The sequence below is a fragment of the Eretmochelys imbricata genome, chromosome 26 (assembly GCF_965152235.1).
Source record: "Eretmochelys imbricata isolate rEreImb1 chromosome 26, rEreImb1.hap1, whole genome shotgun sequence".
Taxonomy (NCBI): Eukaryota; Metazoa; Chordata; order Testudines; family Cheloniidae; genus Eretmochelys; species Eretmochelys imbricata.
In genome coordinates, this window is record NC_135597.1 from 11684350 (window position 1) to 11701174 (window position 16825).

The window sequence follows — 16825 nt, forward strand, 5'->3', positions numbered from 1 at the left end:
CCCACCTGTACAAAGGAGACAACAGTATTTCCTTTGTCTTATCTACTTAGATAGTAAGAGACAATCCCTGAGCTGAAGCCATTACAGTGACCACGTGTATACACAGCCCCTATCCCAGCAGGTCCTGATCTCAGCTGGGACTGCTAGGTATTACCAGAATATTATTAACCTGCCAAATCTTTTGGCTGTTTTCTGTTAAGCAGCCACAAGTGATGAACCAATTAGCGTCTAGGCGGAAAGCCTTTGGGTGAGAAGTGAACTCTGCCACTATGGTGGTCATGAAGAACTCAGGAAGGCACTGAAGACCCTCTGTGCAAGCCACTTACTACTTTACTAAATAAGACCCAGGCGAGCAACTGCGAGGGAGATTAAAGGGATGCCAGCAGCGGGCTAGTCACGACGGCGCTTCTGCCAATGGGGCTGTCAGTTTAGTGAGTGAATTTGACTCCAAACAAAATTACTTTCAAACCAGACCAGACAGTCTGCAATGCAGGAGTCTATATTTAGCAGCAGCTGAAGCTAGGGCCCTGGGGAAATGAGACCAAGCACTGCAGTATTTACTGGGTAGAACGTAACATTTGCTGTTCAGTGGTGACCGTCACGGATACCCCAGGACTGATGCTTGATCGACTGCCATTTTATTTCAGCAAAATTCAACCTCCGTGTAATCAGCCCTGAGGCTGCTCTAGTTAACACCAGGGCCCAGACTGATGGCCCCAGGATTATGGACACTTTTCTACCTCTTCAGCCTCCCAAATTGGACTGTGCATGCCTCCCCTCTGATGGAGGGCTGAGCCACTTCCCTATTTAAAGCCCTATAAAACTTCATAGGGACGGGAAAAAATAGGGTTCTATAGAAGGAACTCTAAAACCTTAAAGAATTTTAGAGGGAACAGGATTCTTGCTATAGGGTTTTGCACCATCCTGTAGAAATCTATAGTAGAGATCTCTCTCCATTAAACCACAGAGGATGGTTAAAAAACCCTTGAGAGACTCTCTCATTCTCTCTTAGTTATCCCTTTCAATAGGGGCTCTCCTACCACACACAGGGTTGGGGTAATGGGAAATTATCACAGTTGCTGGGTTGACTGGACCGCTGACCCTTCCCCATCTCTTAGGAGGACACCCCTCCACCACCCTTCAGGCCTCAAACGGTCACCTCTTTGCAGGAGGGTCACGTAAAGGGGATCTGGTTGTAGTCCCCCCAGGGTATCAACTAGGATTAGCTAAATCAGACCGGATTCATGTCCAAACTGCATTTCTTTTCCTGGAGCACTGACAGGTGCAACCAGTGACCAGACAGCTTTCTCTAAACCAAGTATTATTTATTTAGGACAAAACAGATCTTAGCACAACAAACAGACAAGCGCGTGTCTAGTTTACTAGGTGTCTACCCATCTTCCACACGGGATCCCTGGTAAGTCTGATGCCCCATCAACTCCTTGCTGAGCCTCTCTCTCTGCATCAACTTGTCCATGCCAAAGATAGTTGACAAAACTCTGGCCAGCCCCTGGCAACGGACCTCGATTTCTGCGAAGGGTGACTGCTTATAACCCTTTGATCTGGTAATGCTCAGCGTTGGCAAACACGAGGTAGGAGCCTTGAAGCTAATAGCTTCCCCCATTGTCTGTCAAGCCTGTGCCTGAGTATTCGTACCTGGGACCATTGCTCTCTGGCTTGTTCCAACTGAATAGATATAGTCATATATTGTGATAGTTTATTGAGAGAGACTGTATAACTTGTCTAAGCATTCCACTAGGTTGCCAGCAGTATTCTTAGACTATACAAAGGCTCTCTCACAGAGTATAAAATTATATGAATATAAAAGGGTTGCTAATAAACCAACAACATGGAAGTGTTATTGCATTATTTCAAAGCTACTGCTTTCCACTCCGGCACAGGCTGCATTTCAACTGCTCCCAATTTATTCGCAGGTTTCGAGATGGGCTGCAAAGGCTTGGATTTTTAGCAATGCATCTGGAATGGACTGAGGCTCGGGTTCAGGGAATACATAGCCCAGGTGGAGTGAGGACTACGGCTCAGATATGAAGCTGCGCTCAGGAGAGATTTCGGCCTTCATTGGTGGATCTCACAGGATCCAGGGTTCGAGGTCTGCCATCTTTTATTGTGAGATAAACAAGATGAGTCTCTTCCGCTGGTGAAAGAGACAAGCTGTCAAAGGACACAGCTCTGTGTAAGCTCGAAAGCTTGTCTCTTTTAGCACCAGAAGTTGATCCAATAAGAGAGATCACTTCACCCACCTTGTCTCTCTCTCATATCCTGGGACCAATTCGGCTACAACACTGCAAATATCTTTTATTATGTTTATTACATGACCTTCCGGGCCCTGATTCAGGAAGGCCCTTAAAGCCCATCACAGCTTTTGCATGCATTAAAGTATGTTTCTGAATCAGCACCTACATAACGATTCTGCTGACCTCATACGTTTACAGCTCCTATTAATATCAATAGCCAAATTTCAAGTTAGGTAGCCTCATTCTTACTGCTTACATTTATTATTTGCTTGATGGTAGCGCTTCGAGACTTCACCTGAGATCAAGGCCCCAGCATGCTAGGTTCTGCGTGCACACAGAAGGATATAGTCCCTGCCCCAAGAGCGTACGATCTTTTTAGAATTATCCACATTTTGAAGATAGGGAATTTCGGCGCACAGAGACACGCCCAGGGTCATACACAAAGAGCCAGTAATTGAACCTAGGTGTCCCGAGTGTCTGTCCAGTGCCACACGGCTTTTTATTCCTCTCAATTCCCTCTGCAGTGTCAATAACATTCTTCCTGTCCTGTCCTAATCAGTGGGCATGCTTCTACATGTGCTCTTCAACCACACTCCCCCTTGAAAAGTGGGGACACTTCACAGAGGGGGCAAAGCAATTCTTGCCTGTTTGGTGAGGTACTTCCGGTTAGCCTTTAGGCTGAGAGGTGCCGTGAAGAAATGAAAGTCATTAGCATCCTTTCCCCTCCATTCTGACCCAAGGGGCATTCAGAAAAAATGTTAAATTGTTTATTTCAGCTGATGGAACTGCGCTTTGGAGCAACCTGCAGAAATAAATAATAAAATTCTTCAGTCAAGCTGTGTGAGGGCTCAATAATGAGACCAATAATTGCACTCCGAGCTGAAATTCATTAGCAGAACACTCGTTTTTGTTACTGTAGGCACTGGCGACTGTTGATTTGAAACTCCGTGGTTCCCAAAGAAAGATTTCCAGAGATATTAAGTGACACAGGAATCGTTTGTCTGAGATGAATTTGCAATTCTAGCGAATGCTCCAAAACCCTATCGCGGGTAGGTGCGTGATTAGCTGATGAAGGGCATTATCTTTACAAGACCTCCCAACCAGGTGTGCTCAAGCATCTGCATAACACCTAATGGCCCTGATGCTGCTCATGGCCCCATTGTGCTCGGGCCTGTGGAATAAAGGGTATGTCTAAACACATATGGCTTGCCCGTGCCTGCTGATTCGGGCTTGCTGGCTCAGGCCGGAAAGCTCTTCTGTCGAAATTATTTCTGCCAGCCTTGCATGCAAACACATTAACTGTGCATCCAAATAAGGCAGGCAGTTGCTTGTACAATGTTTATTATGGTAATGTCTAGGAACCGGCCAAGAGAACAACGTTATACAGTCACGAAAGTAGGAGATTAGCTTTCCCCAGAGAGCTTACTTCACTGCACGCCTGCCTTTATTCAGGCTCAGACCCATAAAACACAGTTCCGACTAGCCACTCTGGTTACATGCTGATGTACTCCGTACAAGTTAAATAAGTTACACTGTCATAAAACCAGTAGATTGAAAATAAGGTCCTTTAATCCTGTAACAGGATCCTAGGTCCAAACTCCCCCAAACTGGTGTGTTCCATAGCTGGATCCAAATCTGTCAGCTTGAGACCATTCTTACTAATATAAATGATCTGAGGGGGGTTTCAAAATTGTAACCATTTCAGTTACACCAGGGAAGAATTTGGCCCAGTGTTTGGTCGGGAAACTATTCTTTGTTTAAGTGATGTGCATACCCATGTAGATTTATCTCCATTTCACTGACATAATTGTGTATTCCAGGAGATGCATTTATCCAAAAACGCATTTATCCAAATCAGCCTGATTCTGACTTAGACAAGAATAACGGGACCCTTTCACAGCGCCTCATAAATCAGCTCATCAAGATGGCTGTTGGCCTTCTCTGAACTCCTTCCAATTCACCAGCATCTTCCTAGTAATGAGGTTCCCAGAACAAGATGCAGTTTCCCAGCGGCGGAAGCAAGGCTATTGCATCCCTGCATCAATTTCTGCTGCTCCTGCGTTTTAGAACCAGAGCGAAAGCGGACGGAGGTCATCTGAAGGACTTTCACTGAGGTCAGTGGGCTTTGGATCAGGTCCTGGCAGCAGAACAGTGCATTGGCTTTTCTTTGCAGCCCTACCACATACTGAACTCATTTCCAATTTGCTCTCACTCCCAGCGATCTTCCTGGACCTTGGTTAATATTCCATGAGGTTCCATTGCAGTAACCCACAGGTTCCGTTCTGTACACGTAACCCACACACCTTCTGGGTGTGGTGTTCTGTCCTATCTAGTGACACCGGGACCACTTAAAGAGAGAGAAAATGAGTCTGTTCTACGGCCTTAGCTAACCGCCAGTTGGCTTTTAGCTCATAGGGTAGCGGCTCATGCACTAAGCTCCAGAGGTCCCGGATCCCACCCGCTGACACCCGGAGTCTGTCGGCATTACATACACACGGCAAGTTCAGTGCACGAAGGGGGACGGAGGATCTCTGAGAGCTTCAGATGCAACGACCTTGAGGCTTGCTTTCCCATTTGCAAAGGGTCAGTACCATGTTATTTCATTCTTCAGCACTGCCATTTATCACAGTTAAAGCACTTTAGAAATGGAAATCAAATGAAGCAGGAGGAACCGTGACCTTGTCAATATATAGTATTCTGCAGCAAGAAAGCCACCGTGTGCCCTTGAAATGAAAAACATGTCCCAGCATTGAATCAGTTTCCTTAAGAAGCAGCCAACCCATTGATAGAACAGGGACTTTAGAGCAAGTCCATGGAACAGTCCAGAGTTCTGATTCCCAGACCCCTGCTTCCATCACTAGAACACACTCCCCTCGTGACATTGCAGTCTTGGTATTTCTACTATTTGGACAATATTACAAAATGTTTTGAGGTCCTTGGCTCTGAAGTGCTAGAGAACTGAAGAGCATTATAAGAAGTAGTCCCTTAAAATGGGACAAGATAAAGACCCTATCCTCGGATATTTGTGGGCACTGTAACAAAGAAAAAGAGACCCTGACGCATGTGTTATAGGATTGTCCAACAAATCAGACAGCTGCAGAAAGAGGGGGACACAAACGTTAAAATAGCGCCCAGCTTCAGCAGCCAAACCTCTGCCAAAAATGATACCCTAGGTTTTTTGGTTTTTTTTTAACCTGCTGAGCTGGGTTTAACTCCACCGCCGTTCTGGCAGGCTGTAATGATCACCAGGCATTTTACAAAAATGGAAGAGGACGCTTATGCCCAGAACAGAGCAATGGTATTCACACTTGTCCGACCTATCGGCCAAAGAAAGAAACAGCTTATCTCCAGAGAGAGCAATTCTATTACTCTGAAGAAATTTGGACCCTATTTCTAGATACATTTGGATAAAAATGGAGATCTGGAATTCTTTGAGTCATCTCAACATTCTCCCAACCCTCCTCTTTTCCCCTTTCTCCCGGTTCCCTCCTCTCCCTATTCATGTAGGTCTTTTATTTTATTACTTTTACGCTCCCCTCTTACGCCCCCTAATGTGTGTCTATACTATCGTCTGGTCTTGCAGCTTTGACAAGTTGTAAAATTGCATAATTCTATTGGCAAACCACACAGTATTTGGAAACACAAAAAAGTCAGCCATTTACCTTTTTGTACTTCTCCTTATCGGTTTCTTCCTGAAACAAAAATAATCACAAAAAATAAGAAATAATGCTGTATTTTGGTTAAACATACCGATTGGCTTCAAACTGTAGTGCATTGGCTTGGTTCTGTGTGCAAGCTGGGAGCTTTTATACCTTACTTTGTGTGACTTGGGGCTGAACTCTCTAGCTCATCATTTTCAGATGAAATAAAAATTTAACCATAAGCACTGAGTGCTCTCTCCACTGTACACGTGACTGGTTATTTTTACTTGCGACTGAAAAGTACCGAAGGGAATAGAAAAGGAAGAGAAGGCATAAAGACAGGCTAGGAAGCAACCGACACAGACTGGGTATCACAAGAATTTGGTATATGTTCCTGGAAGTCCCAAACAGTTTAGCACAAAGATAACCATGACCTATTGAATGAGAAGAACATAGGGTCTGTCTACACAGTACACTAAGACAAGGCTCTGACTTAGGTTTGACCCAAGACCCACTTACGCTAACACTTAGTCTGACTTGGGTCAGCAAGCACAAAAGACCGAGGTTCTAGGACCCTGCTAGGGGGTGGATCAGGGCTTAAGTCCCACTGAAGCTCTGGTCCAAATGCTTTAATTTTGCGGTGTGGATGCAGCTCAAGCCACAAACCTGAGTGGGAAGATCTGCGTAGTGTAGTATGGCTGCATTAGCACGGCTGTGAGACCCAGAGCCAGCAACTATAAACCCAATGCAGTTTGGACTTTCAAACATAGGCTTGGAAACACAGTCCACAAGCCCAGGTCTCACAGACACGGGTTTTCAATGCAGTGTAGACACACCCATAGAGACCGGCACAAGCCACAGAGTTTGGCTCTGGATTGATACCACCACCAAAAGTTCAGGGACATTAAGATACAATGATCTCTAATAATATAAGCCCGTTTCATGCCTTGATCTCATTACAAAAATATCATCCCCATCCTTTCTACAGATGGGGAAACTGAGGCAGAGAGAGGCTTAACTTGCCCAAGGTTACATAGCGAGTAAGTGGCAGAGCCAAGAATAGAATAGTGGTTCCTGAGTCCCACTCTAGGGCTCAGCCCATTAAGCCAAGCTACCTTCCCCAGTAGGCTGCTATTTAGGTTACTTGTGCTAAAACCGTCTCCCTTTAACTTAATCCTGTTTGCACAAGAAAAGAAGAGGCCTTCCTTTGAAAAGTCACTTTTGAGCAGTCTAAAGTGCGAGGCCTAGCAGTGGCTTTGCTATTTGCTATCGCTCCCTGCCAGTCGGTCCCCAGGGTGCACCGCTCTGCCATGTTCGGATTGGAAATACTCATTCTCCGAGATTGGCAGTTTGATTTAGTGGGTGAATAATTGGATTTCTGGCCACATCATCTCAAAAGCTTCAGTGAAGGGGGGGGGGGGGGTGGAAGGGGAGGCAACACAGCTCGCAAGGTCAGGAGCAGCATAACCTATTCCTAGCCAGCAGAAGCCATCTATCAGGCGGTTCAAAGCCCCTTTCTCTTTTGCATCAGAGTCTCAAACTGCATTCCTGCAGAGAAGCTGTCCAACGGGTCAGCGGGGTAGCATGAAAAAGGGTAAATCAACAAAGCGTGGGTGCGTTTTTGTAGTAGCCACTTTGGGGACCCACTGTATCCACTGCAGTGATAAAGAAGTCATTATGAAAAAAAGCCTTATATTCCCTAAATGCTGCTTTGCATGGGGTCCTGTGTTAGGCCAGAGTTACGCCTTTTGTCCCAATTGCAGAGTGTCCCACTCGACATGAATAGGACACCAGATTAGATTCAAACGAGAGAGATCATTTATGCAATATTTAAACAAACCAACCAACCAACACCCCCCCTTTCATGTAACAAGGCCCTCGGGAGGCCACCTTCTGGGACTGAACCCTGGAGCTCTGGATGTAAAGGCCAGAACCTCTACCGTTTGAGCTAAAAGACTAGCTCCATTTGTTCAGAGGCAGTAGCAGACTCAAACCTCTTTGTTCAAGATGGTTGAAGTTTTTCATTTACAAAAAATTGGGTCCTGAAAACCAAATTTAAATAGAAATTCCATTTAAGTTTTCAGAAGAAACAATGGGTTTCTTCTGAAGTTTTTCAGGGAAATAGGCATACCGTTTCCCAATCAGTTCTATTCTTTAATTAGTCCAGACACTAGAAGGAGAGAAAGCCTCACTTGGCCAGTGTGTTACATTTATGACCATGAATCTGCAGCAAGAATTTTTGTAACTCCATAAAGAAGTCTCAGACTTGGTTTTGTATTTTTATGGGGCCTTGGTGTAGGACTCTCAGGTGCTACCACAAAGAAATAAATACTCTATTTGGCCAAAACTATACAGCGATGAGAAACATTCCTAAAAGCCTTCCCTCACCGCAGTGATGATTTGAGAACCAGAACAACATTCAGACGGATTCAAGATAAAATAATTCTTTGTCCACTGTTGCAAAGCTCAGGCTATGTATCTAGCTACCACCACCTCCTACCCCACAACAAGGACAAACAGATCATAGTGCCAGCTATTTTCTCCAAGATCTACTCTCCTTCAGCAGCATCCAGTCTCTCTGGTGGCAGATCCATCTTTAAGATGCAACCAGCACGGGAAGGAAATCAAAAAGAACTTAATCTGCAGTAAGCATGTTCAGGCCTTGACAGCTAAATTCATTTCCCTCTTCCCCTTTGTTCTTCTTCCTCCTTTCCATTATCATTCAAATTTGAATCCCTAGGTATGATCCCAGTCTATCCATTCTCCATGGTGACGGCTGCCTTAGATCAAGTTAAACTGGGCTGTGATGGATTTCCTAAAACCTCAGTCTGCAATGTAGATAGCCCCTTTGCAAGTCCGGTCTCCATTAATATACAGAGTAACTATAGCTACTGAAAAGCCTCTCTCTAGAGAACTTCTGCTAATGAAATATCGGTCATTATGGCTCAGACTTGTTCAGCAACAATTCAGATGAGAGCCTGGCGGTCTTCATTCTAATGGAAGACATGAGCCTCATGTTTGAGCTACCGAACTGCCAGCATAAAGCTACTTAATTACAGTTGTATGGTGCCTTTCATGTCAAAGCACTCTATGAATGCACAATATAGGATTTGCTTTGTCCACCACTGGACAGCAGCCACCTCTGAGATGCACCTTGGCAACTGTTTTAACAGAGCACAGCAGTTTAGGAAAAGAAGTGAAGATTGAGCTGGTGTCGGTCCTGCTTTGAGCAGGGGATTGGACTAGATGATCTCCTCAGGTCTCTTCCAACCCTAATCTTCTATGATTCTATTATTCTAATCCTACAACCACTTGAATACAGAAGAGGGTGTGGGGACTGAAGTCACTGGAGTTACTTCTGATCCACAATGGCGTAAGTGAAAAGAGGACAATTAGACTCAGTATGGAAGAAGGGCATCTGCAAATGATATGGGAGCAGTTTTTCAGCATGGATAAAGTTCTCTGTAGCCTAGATTACAATAATAAAGATGAAAGTTACCCCAGATGGCACTAGACGGAGGTTTGTGATAAGAGACAGTAGACCTGTGTTTGGTCATTTAGGGCCCCATCCAGCCCCATTTGAAGTCAATGGAAAGACTTGCACTGAGTCAGGCCCTTAGTACACTCTAGTGGTTAGAGGACAGTACTAGGAGACAAGATTCCTGGATCCCACTCCTTGCACACCATAGAGAAGGAGGCTAATAACCTACCGCCTGTGAATGGGGAGGATTTAATATTTGCAGAGCATTTTCACCCAAGAATCTCAGAAAGTGCTACAGAATTGCCGAGTAACTCTAAACTGTCCGGCATTTGGTTTCCTCAGATCTGTCATCTGCTCGGATCTCTTTCCTAAGGCTGCATTTTGCTAGGTTTGCATCGGCTTCTAAAGCATGCAGTCTAGTTACTGTAATGCTGAAACACTACAAACAAATCCAAATAGCTGTGGAATACAATACCTCAAGCGCCATGCATGAAATAATTTACCCTCACAACGCCCGCAGGAGGCAGGAAATCATCATTTGATTTCAGTAGAGACCCATCAGCCTGAAATTTGAAGTACCACAGTGAAGCATCAAGCCTTGGACTACAGGAAGGGAAAGAAAGTCTGCCCGGTTTCATTTCCAAGCACTTCTTGCAGCTACTATGCTGCATGCATCATAAATCATTAAACAGCTGGCGCTCTGGTAGCTCTTCCTGAACGAATCACTGCTTGAGCGTAACTTGAGAAATGGCTGAGAATGGAAAGCAGGAAGCTAAAAAAGGGGAACCGAATATGGCTCAACTAACCTTGTTAGCCTGCTCTTCCTAGCCATTAACGCAGACTCAGAGGAACCATTTGCTGGGCTTCAAAACTGAATTTGTGATCTAATTTTGCTGCTGCTAATGCTGTGGGTTTTTTCTGGCAGTGCTAGATGATGATCTCATTGGTAGCGGCTTATAAAAAATTTAATTCCCTGCATTAGCAGCAAATACTCTGCAGCTTGTGGCAGGACTTGTGTTTCATGTATCGCAACTAGGATCCTTACGCTGTGCAGAAAAATATTTACACTCCTTTTTGCAGTGGATTATTTTCAAGCTTTTGATATTCTAGATTATTATAAATGAATGAGAGAGAGTGTTTACTTCGAGCAGCCTGCCATAAATTCTGACATGTAAATGTGTTTGCCATATGGATACTAAAGCAGTTAGTAAGCTTACTTAGACAATACAATTCCGTTTCCAATCCAGCTGCTCTAAGGTAACATGGGTAGCGTGCACAAAACCGCCTCAGTTAACATACATCCGTTGGGCCAGATGTATCTCACAAAGGCAGACATACAAGGGCCGTGAATGGATGACTTGAGGATTCATGGTGAGTTGGTGCAACGGACCATACCAGGGTAAGGACTCTATTCCACATTCCATGTGTGACATCTGCCTTCTTGGCCAATATACCAGGTATGAAACCAGGGACTTCCAGAGCTAAAAGCATGAGCTGTTACAGAACAAAGCTGGGGCTATAACAACTCCTATCCTCACAGTTACCCCTCTCTGCCGAACACACACATTCATTAGGGGGTTACACACGTCTAGTTCTTTCCACTTTGTGTTGCAAGCACTCCACACGCAGGCCTCCCATTGACTGCCATGGGAGTTGCTCTAGAAGGATTGGACCCAACTGAACAAATCTAAAGTCTGCAGGCAGAGACTGTATTCTGCAATCGACTATTATTTCTATGACAGTAGCATCTGGAGGATCCGACTGCAATCAGGGGCCCATTGTGCGAGCTGCTGTAAAATCACATAAATAAGAGACAGCTCCTGCCCCAAAAAGGTCACAGTCTAAATAGACAAGACAGACAGATGGGGGGGGGGGAATTAGCATAATATTTCCTCTAAGTGGGGAAACTGAGGCACAGAGATTAAATGACTTGCCCAAGATCACACAAGAAGTCCCACTCCCGTGCCTTAACCCTAAGACCATCCTGCCTTGTCACCTACTTTCCAATCTTCTGACCAACATAATCCCACTCAGCCTCTTTCTATGGCTTCAAACCCTAAGTAACATTTGCTTAACACTGGAACAGTATTTCCATTCACTTTTGCAGTGATCTGGTGATTTATGGTGTAATTATCTGCATGCCCCTGTTTTATCACCTCTGTAATTGTTTCTATCTTTCAGTGATATTTCTCCCTTCCCCACTCTTACACACACACACCCCCGAGCTTGCTGAGCAGGAATCCATTTTTTTGTATTAAAAAATAAACAACAATCATAAATGGGATAAATATCAAAGCCCTCTCTTCTCTGCAAAGCAACCTGACCCTCACCACATTTCTGAAAGGTTATTGGCTGTGGGTGAAACAACTGCACCTAGCAGAGAAGAAGGATTTCCTCCACTGTAGGAATGACAAGGTGGGATTTGTTGGCCTGGGTGTTATACAGGAGGTCAGACAAGATGATCACAAATGTCCCTTCAGGCCTTAAGGATCTATGAGCCTCTCACTGAACAGATGTCAATTTTCCAAAACTGCAACCAGCTTCTTTTCTTCAAAACAATTCAAGAGAAAGTGCTTTTTGATTATTATTTTTGCAGCCGACTAAATACACATAGAAGTATCAGAAAGGTATTGACTTTAAGGGTCTGTGTCCACTGCTTTGTAAACTGAGTCTGTGGGACCTGGGCTCGTGGACTTGGTGTTTCCAAGCCTGCGCTGGGGAGTCCACACTGCATTGTAAACCTGGGTTTCCAATTGGTGGACCTGTGTCTCACAGCCGTGCTAATGCAGCCATCCTGAACTAGGCAGTCTTGGCTAGGATCTGCAGCTTTAGCTGCATCCACACTGCAAAATAACAGGGGATGGACCAGAGTCAGAGCAGGACTTGGGTTCTGACCCACGCCCTTGCAGGGACCTAGGTCCTGAGCGCTTGCTGACCCGAATCAGGCAGATTTATGTGTGGATGGAAAGCAGGCTTGGTGGAAACCAGAGTCAGAGCCTGGGGTTAGAATGCAGTTTAGCTATACCTTAAGGAGTCAAAGGGACTGAATTACAAATGACAAGGAGATCTTTTTTGGCCTGGGGTTGGGGGGGTTAAGGATGGATTTGAGGGATTCTGAGCTGCGGGCAGCTATGTAACTGGAAAAGGATGTCTGGGTGTTTTCTGGCTACTGCTTCTTTACACACAAAGGAATTTCCCTGCCATTTTGTGAAGCAGTTCAGATGCAGGATGCTGCAAACTGAATCACTGTATGTACACACACACCCTCTTTTATGGAAGCTTTATATTTGTTCTTCGTATTTTGGTTTCCGTAGCCTGAAGGCAAGTTATGGTAGCTAGATGAAGTGCTACATGACTATGTGAAAAAGACACTAGCCTATCCCACCTCTCATTCCCATGAGTCAGAAAATAGCCCATAGAATCTAGAAATCTTGCCACCCAGCAAAAATCAGTTGTTTTATTTCATGAGTCGGTATCCTTCACTTTGGTTTAGCATCACCCAGATGTGACTCAAAGGACAATAAAGTAGGACTAGAATAGAATAGTGACAGGATCCTGTTTTATGGATATTGCTAATGATTTCCTAGCATCCTGCTTCTGCATAAAGAGATTTACTGTAACAGTTAAGCCTTCTACCACACTTCCTTACAACCACTTTGCAAAGTTAATTTCAGAATGTATTTAACATCCTGGTAATCATTAACGCAAGCATCAGATCCGACAGGCCTACAGGATTTCTCTTCCTAACGTTAATAAACCGTAGCCAGAGACAAAAGCAAAAAGCTAGTATTGTTTCACATAGGATAATTACAACCCTTTTAAGATCTCATTTTCAGGACTGGGTCCCCCACTACGGTTAGTTTATTTTCCAGCAATTTCACCCATGTTAAACTCGAGTCTACCAGATTAGGTGGCCACTTACATCCACAAATCTTGCAGAGCTGCGTTGGTGCCATTCACACATTCTCTTTTCCATTTTGGTTTGAAGTTTATTTCAGGAAGTGGGGTTGTAGTCGCAGGCTGGGAATTGCAAGAGAGCCTAAGGGAATTCCATGCTGAAATCCCATGGGATACAAGCTTTATCAAAAGTCCCAGTCTCAGTAAGGAACGGTCTATCCAGTGAGTCAACAGTGAACGAGTTCTCCAGCATGGTATCGTGGTTTGGTGTGCTACTGAAAGCAGCATGGCCTAGTGGGCAGAGCACTGAGCTAGGACTCAGGAGACCCAGGTGCCATTCCCAGCTTTGCCACTGGCCTACTGGGGGACCTTGACCAAGTCACTTCACTGCTTCATGCCACAGTTTCCCCAGCAGTAGAACACAAATCCTTTGTAACACATTTTTGGATCACCTGATGAAAAGTGTTAGGTAAATCTTCAGCAGCATCATTACTGAAAGACTGAAACCAAAGGTCCCCAGACCCACTTGTTTAGTCAAGGTCCCACAGCACCCTTTATAAAAAGCATCAAACTCTTAACCCCTCTTGCCCTCACCAAATCCCTCTTTCATCCTGCCCACCTAGAATTGAGGACAGGTCACTGATGCAGAGAGATCTGGATCCCTCGGTAAACTGGGCGCATAGCAAACAATAGGTGTTTGAACATGGCTAAAATGTAAATGCCTACTGCTAGGAACAAAGAACACAGGCCATGCTTACAGGATGGGGAACTCTATCCTGGGAAGTGGTGACTCTGAACATGAGCTCCCAGCATGACACAAGAGCCAATGAGATCCTGGGATGAATGATCAGGGGAATCTCAAGTAGGAGCTGAGAGGTTATTTCACCTCTGTATTTGACATTGGTGCAGCCGCTGCTGGAATCCTGTGCCCAGTTCTGGTACCCACAATTCAAGAAGGATCTTGATATATTACGGAGGGTTCAGAGAAGAGCCACAAGAAGGATTAGAAAACATCCATTAGGATAGACTCAAAGAGCTCCAGCTATTTAGGTTTCAGAGTAGCAGCCGTGGTAGTCTGTATTCGCAAAAAGAAAAGGAGGACTTGTGGCACCTTAGAGACTAACAAGTTTATTTGAGCATAACCTTTCGTGAGCTACAGCTCACTTCAGGGTAATTAACCACTGGAACAAGTTACCAAGGGTCATGGTGGATTCTACATCACGGACAATATTTAAATCAAGATGGGATGTTGTTCTAAGAGAAGGGTAAGGGGTGACTTGATTACAGGCTATAAGCACCTACATTGGGAACAAATATTTCATAAGGGGCTCTTCAGTCTAGCACAGGAAGGTCTAACACGATCCAATGGCTGGAAGTTGAAACTAGACAAATTCAGACAGGAACTAAGGTGTAAATTTTTAACAGGGAGGGTAATTAACCATTGGAACAAGTTACCAAGGGTCATGGTGGATTCTCCATCACGGATAATATTTAAATCAAGATGGGATGTTGTTCTAAGAGCTCTGCTCGAGAAATGGTTTTGGGGAAGGCCTCCGCTTTACAGGAGTTCATACTAGCTGATCACAGCCGTCCCTTCTGGCCTTGGAATTCCCCATGCAGTTTGCACGAGTGACGATTTGTATTCTGGACTTCCTGTTCTCAGCCGTTGCGTAACACTGGTGTGCATCACTGAAGAGCCACTCTATTCCACCCCAGAGCCAGCTGCATGCAGTGGAAGGTACCTGCCCCTGGAAATATCCCCCTGAGTACACTTAAAGCCCTGCTCTGGCACATACATAAAGCCCCCTGCAGCCATGCACAGCCCCACTGACTTCAGTGGGGTTGTGCCAAGCATAGGTCTTCCTGCATGGAGCACATGGGAGGGTCAGCTTTGGGCAGATGGGGGTGTCACTGATACATCTGTCTATGGGTGCTACATCAGTCATGCCCACCCCTGCTTTGCAGGAGGCAGGCAATAAAGGAGAGACTGCACTACTTCTGATGCCAGGCAAGTGGTATGAGGGGTGGAGCTTGAGAAGAAGAGAGACAGAAGCAGAACACCCCTGATCTCACCCTTCCAGGAAGAGACTAGTAAATAAGCATAGATACCTGTATTTCCCTGGCCGTTTTCTCCTCTGCATTAGAGGACTGCTCTTCTTTGCATCTGGGTTTTCTAGCCTAGTTTCCATAGACCCAGACTCTGCAGTGTTACATCTCACTCGCCAGCCAAGCTGGATCCTTCTCTTCCCCAGGAGTTAAGCTCAGCTCCTTGACGACAGGATTACTGCAGACAGCCAGGGCCTGAGCAAAATGCAGCTGAGCCTAATCAGGTTGATAATCACAGGTGACAATGTTGATCAGCCTCCCAAGTCATTACACCACTGCTCCTGCACAGAACCCAGCATCGCCTTAGCTGAGGGCATATTCCCCGCTGCTTCCAAAGTCTCCAACTATGTTCCTAAATTGTCTCACCCTCATTAAAACATTTAATCAAATCGAGTTTAGTGCACACAGTGTTGTTGATATGCAGAAAGGGCTTTAACCTCTGATTGTTTTAAGTGTAGGCCACTAATTAGAATTTTATATCCCAGCCGTAAAATAAATCACCAGCCAATTCAGTTATTTTCCTCCATTCCCATTGCATCCACTCCAGCTAGCAAATGCTCTGCTAACAGAAGCTTTAGGTCCAGATCCTCCAAGGTATTTAGGCACCTAACTCCCATTAGAATCAATGGGGGTTAGGCACCTAAATACTCTTGAGAATCTGGCCCCTAGACTTTGAACCTACAAACCCTTAAGCCCATAGGGAACTTTAATCATGTAAATAACCCTCATACACTCCACAGGAGAGCAAAGTTATGCACATACTTAAGTGTTTGCAGGATCAGAGCCTTTGCCATCTGCATGGTGAGCTGGAGTTTATCCATGCACACAAAGAGACCCTTAGAGCTTACAGTAACAAGAAAGACCTCACCTGACAAAAACAGCCCCACCTCATAATGCTGGGAGTAGTAGCAGGACTTTTCATGGCTCCTTGAGATCTCAAGGGGTGCAGGCTACTGTGGAGACATCTCTGGGGAGCCATGTTTTCACTCCCAGGGGAGAACAGCTGGAACAAAAGCTGTTCCTCTCCCCAGGGCTGCAGCTATACTGAGAATTTTGCAGAAATCTTCTACTAATGCAAGCCACAGTTGGGAGCATAGACAGGGCTTGGGCAGTGGAGCGGCACCTGCCCTACAGTGGCTGGGGGGGAGGAATTCCCTAAACTTCTCTGAGGCAGATTCTCCCTCACCCTATACCTGGTGCAGCCCTTCACCCCTGTGCAATGTGGATTGAAAACACTACCAGCCTGATCTGGTCACGCTTTGCACGGGTGTCAGTAACTGCACAAGCTGGAGAACAGCAAAGAATCAGGCCCCCAGCATAGACCAGGTCTAGGAGCAACTATAGACAGACCTAGAATTTAGGGGTCCTTCTGGCAAGCTCACGGGAAGAGAGACCCCTCCGAATGCAGCATTTCATGGCTAAGCTAGCTGATGATGGGCCAGATC

The 16825-nt window shown here is 45.2% G+C and overlaps 1 protein-coding gene across 1 annotated transcript in view; it reads right to left on the reverse strand.

The window, feature by feature from the left end:
* Positions 1 to 16302, reverse strand: part of LOC144257639 (1,5-anhydro-D-fructose reductase-like) — a 43887-nt gene extending 27585 nt beyond the window's left edge. Inside the window, exons 1-3 of the mRNA XM_077805672.1 lie at positions 16249 to 16302; positions 15498 to 15596; positions 5918 to 5947 (exon numbers count right to left, since the gene is read on the reverse strand). Of these exons, the coding sequence (XP_077661798.1) occupies positions 5918 to 5947; positions 15498 to 15596; positions 16249 to 16302 (183 nt within the window). The remainder of the gene's footprint in view (positions 1 to 5917; positions 5948 to 15497; positions 15597 to 16248) is intronic.
* Between the last annotated feature and the right edge of the window lie 523 nt (positions 16303 to 16825).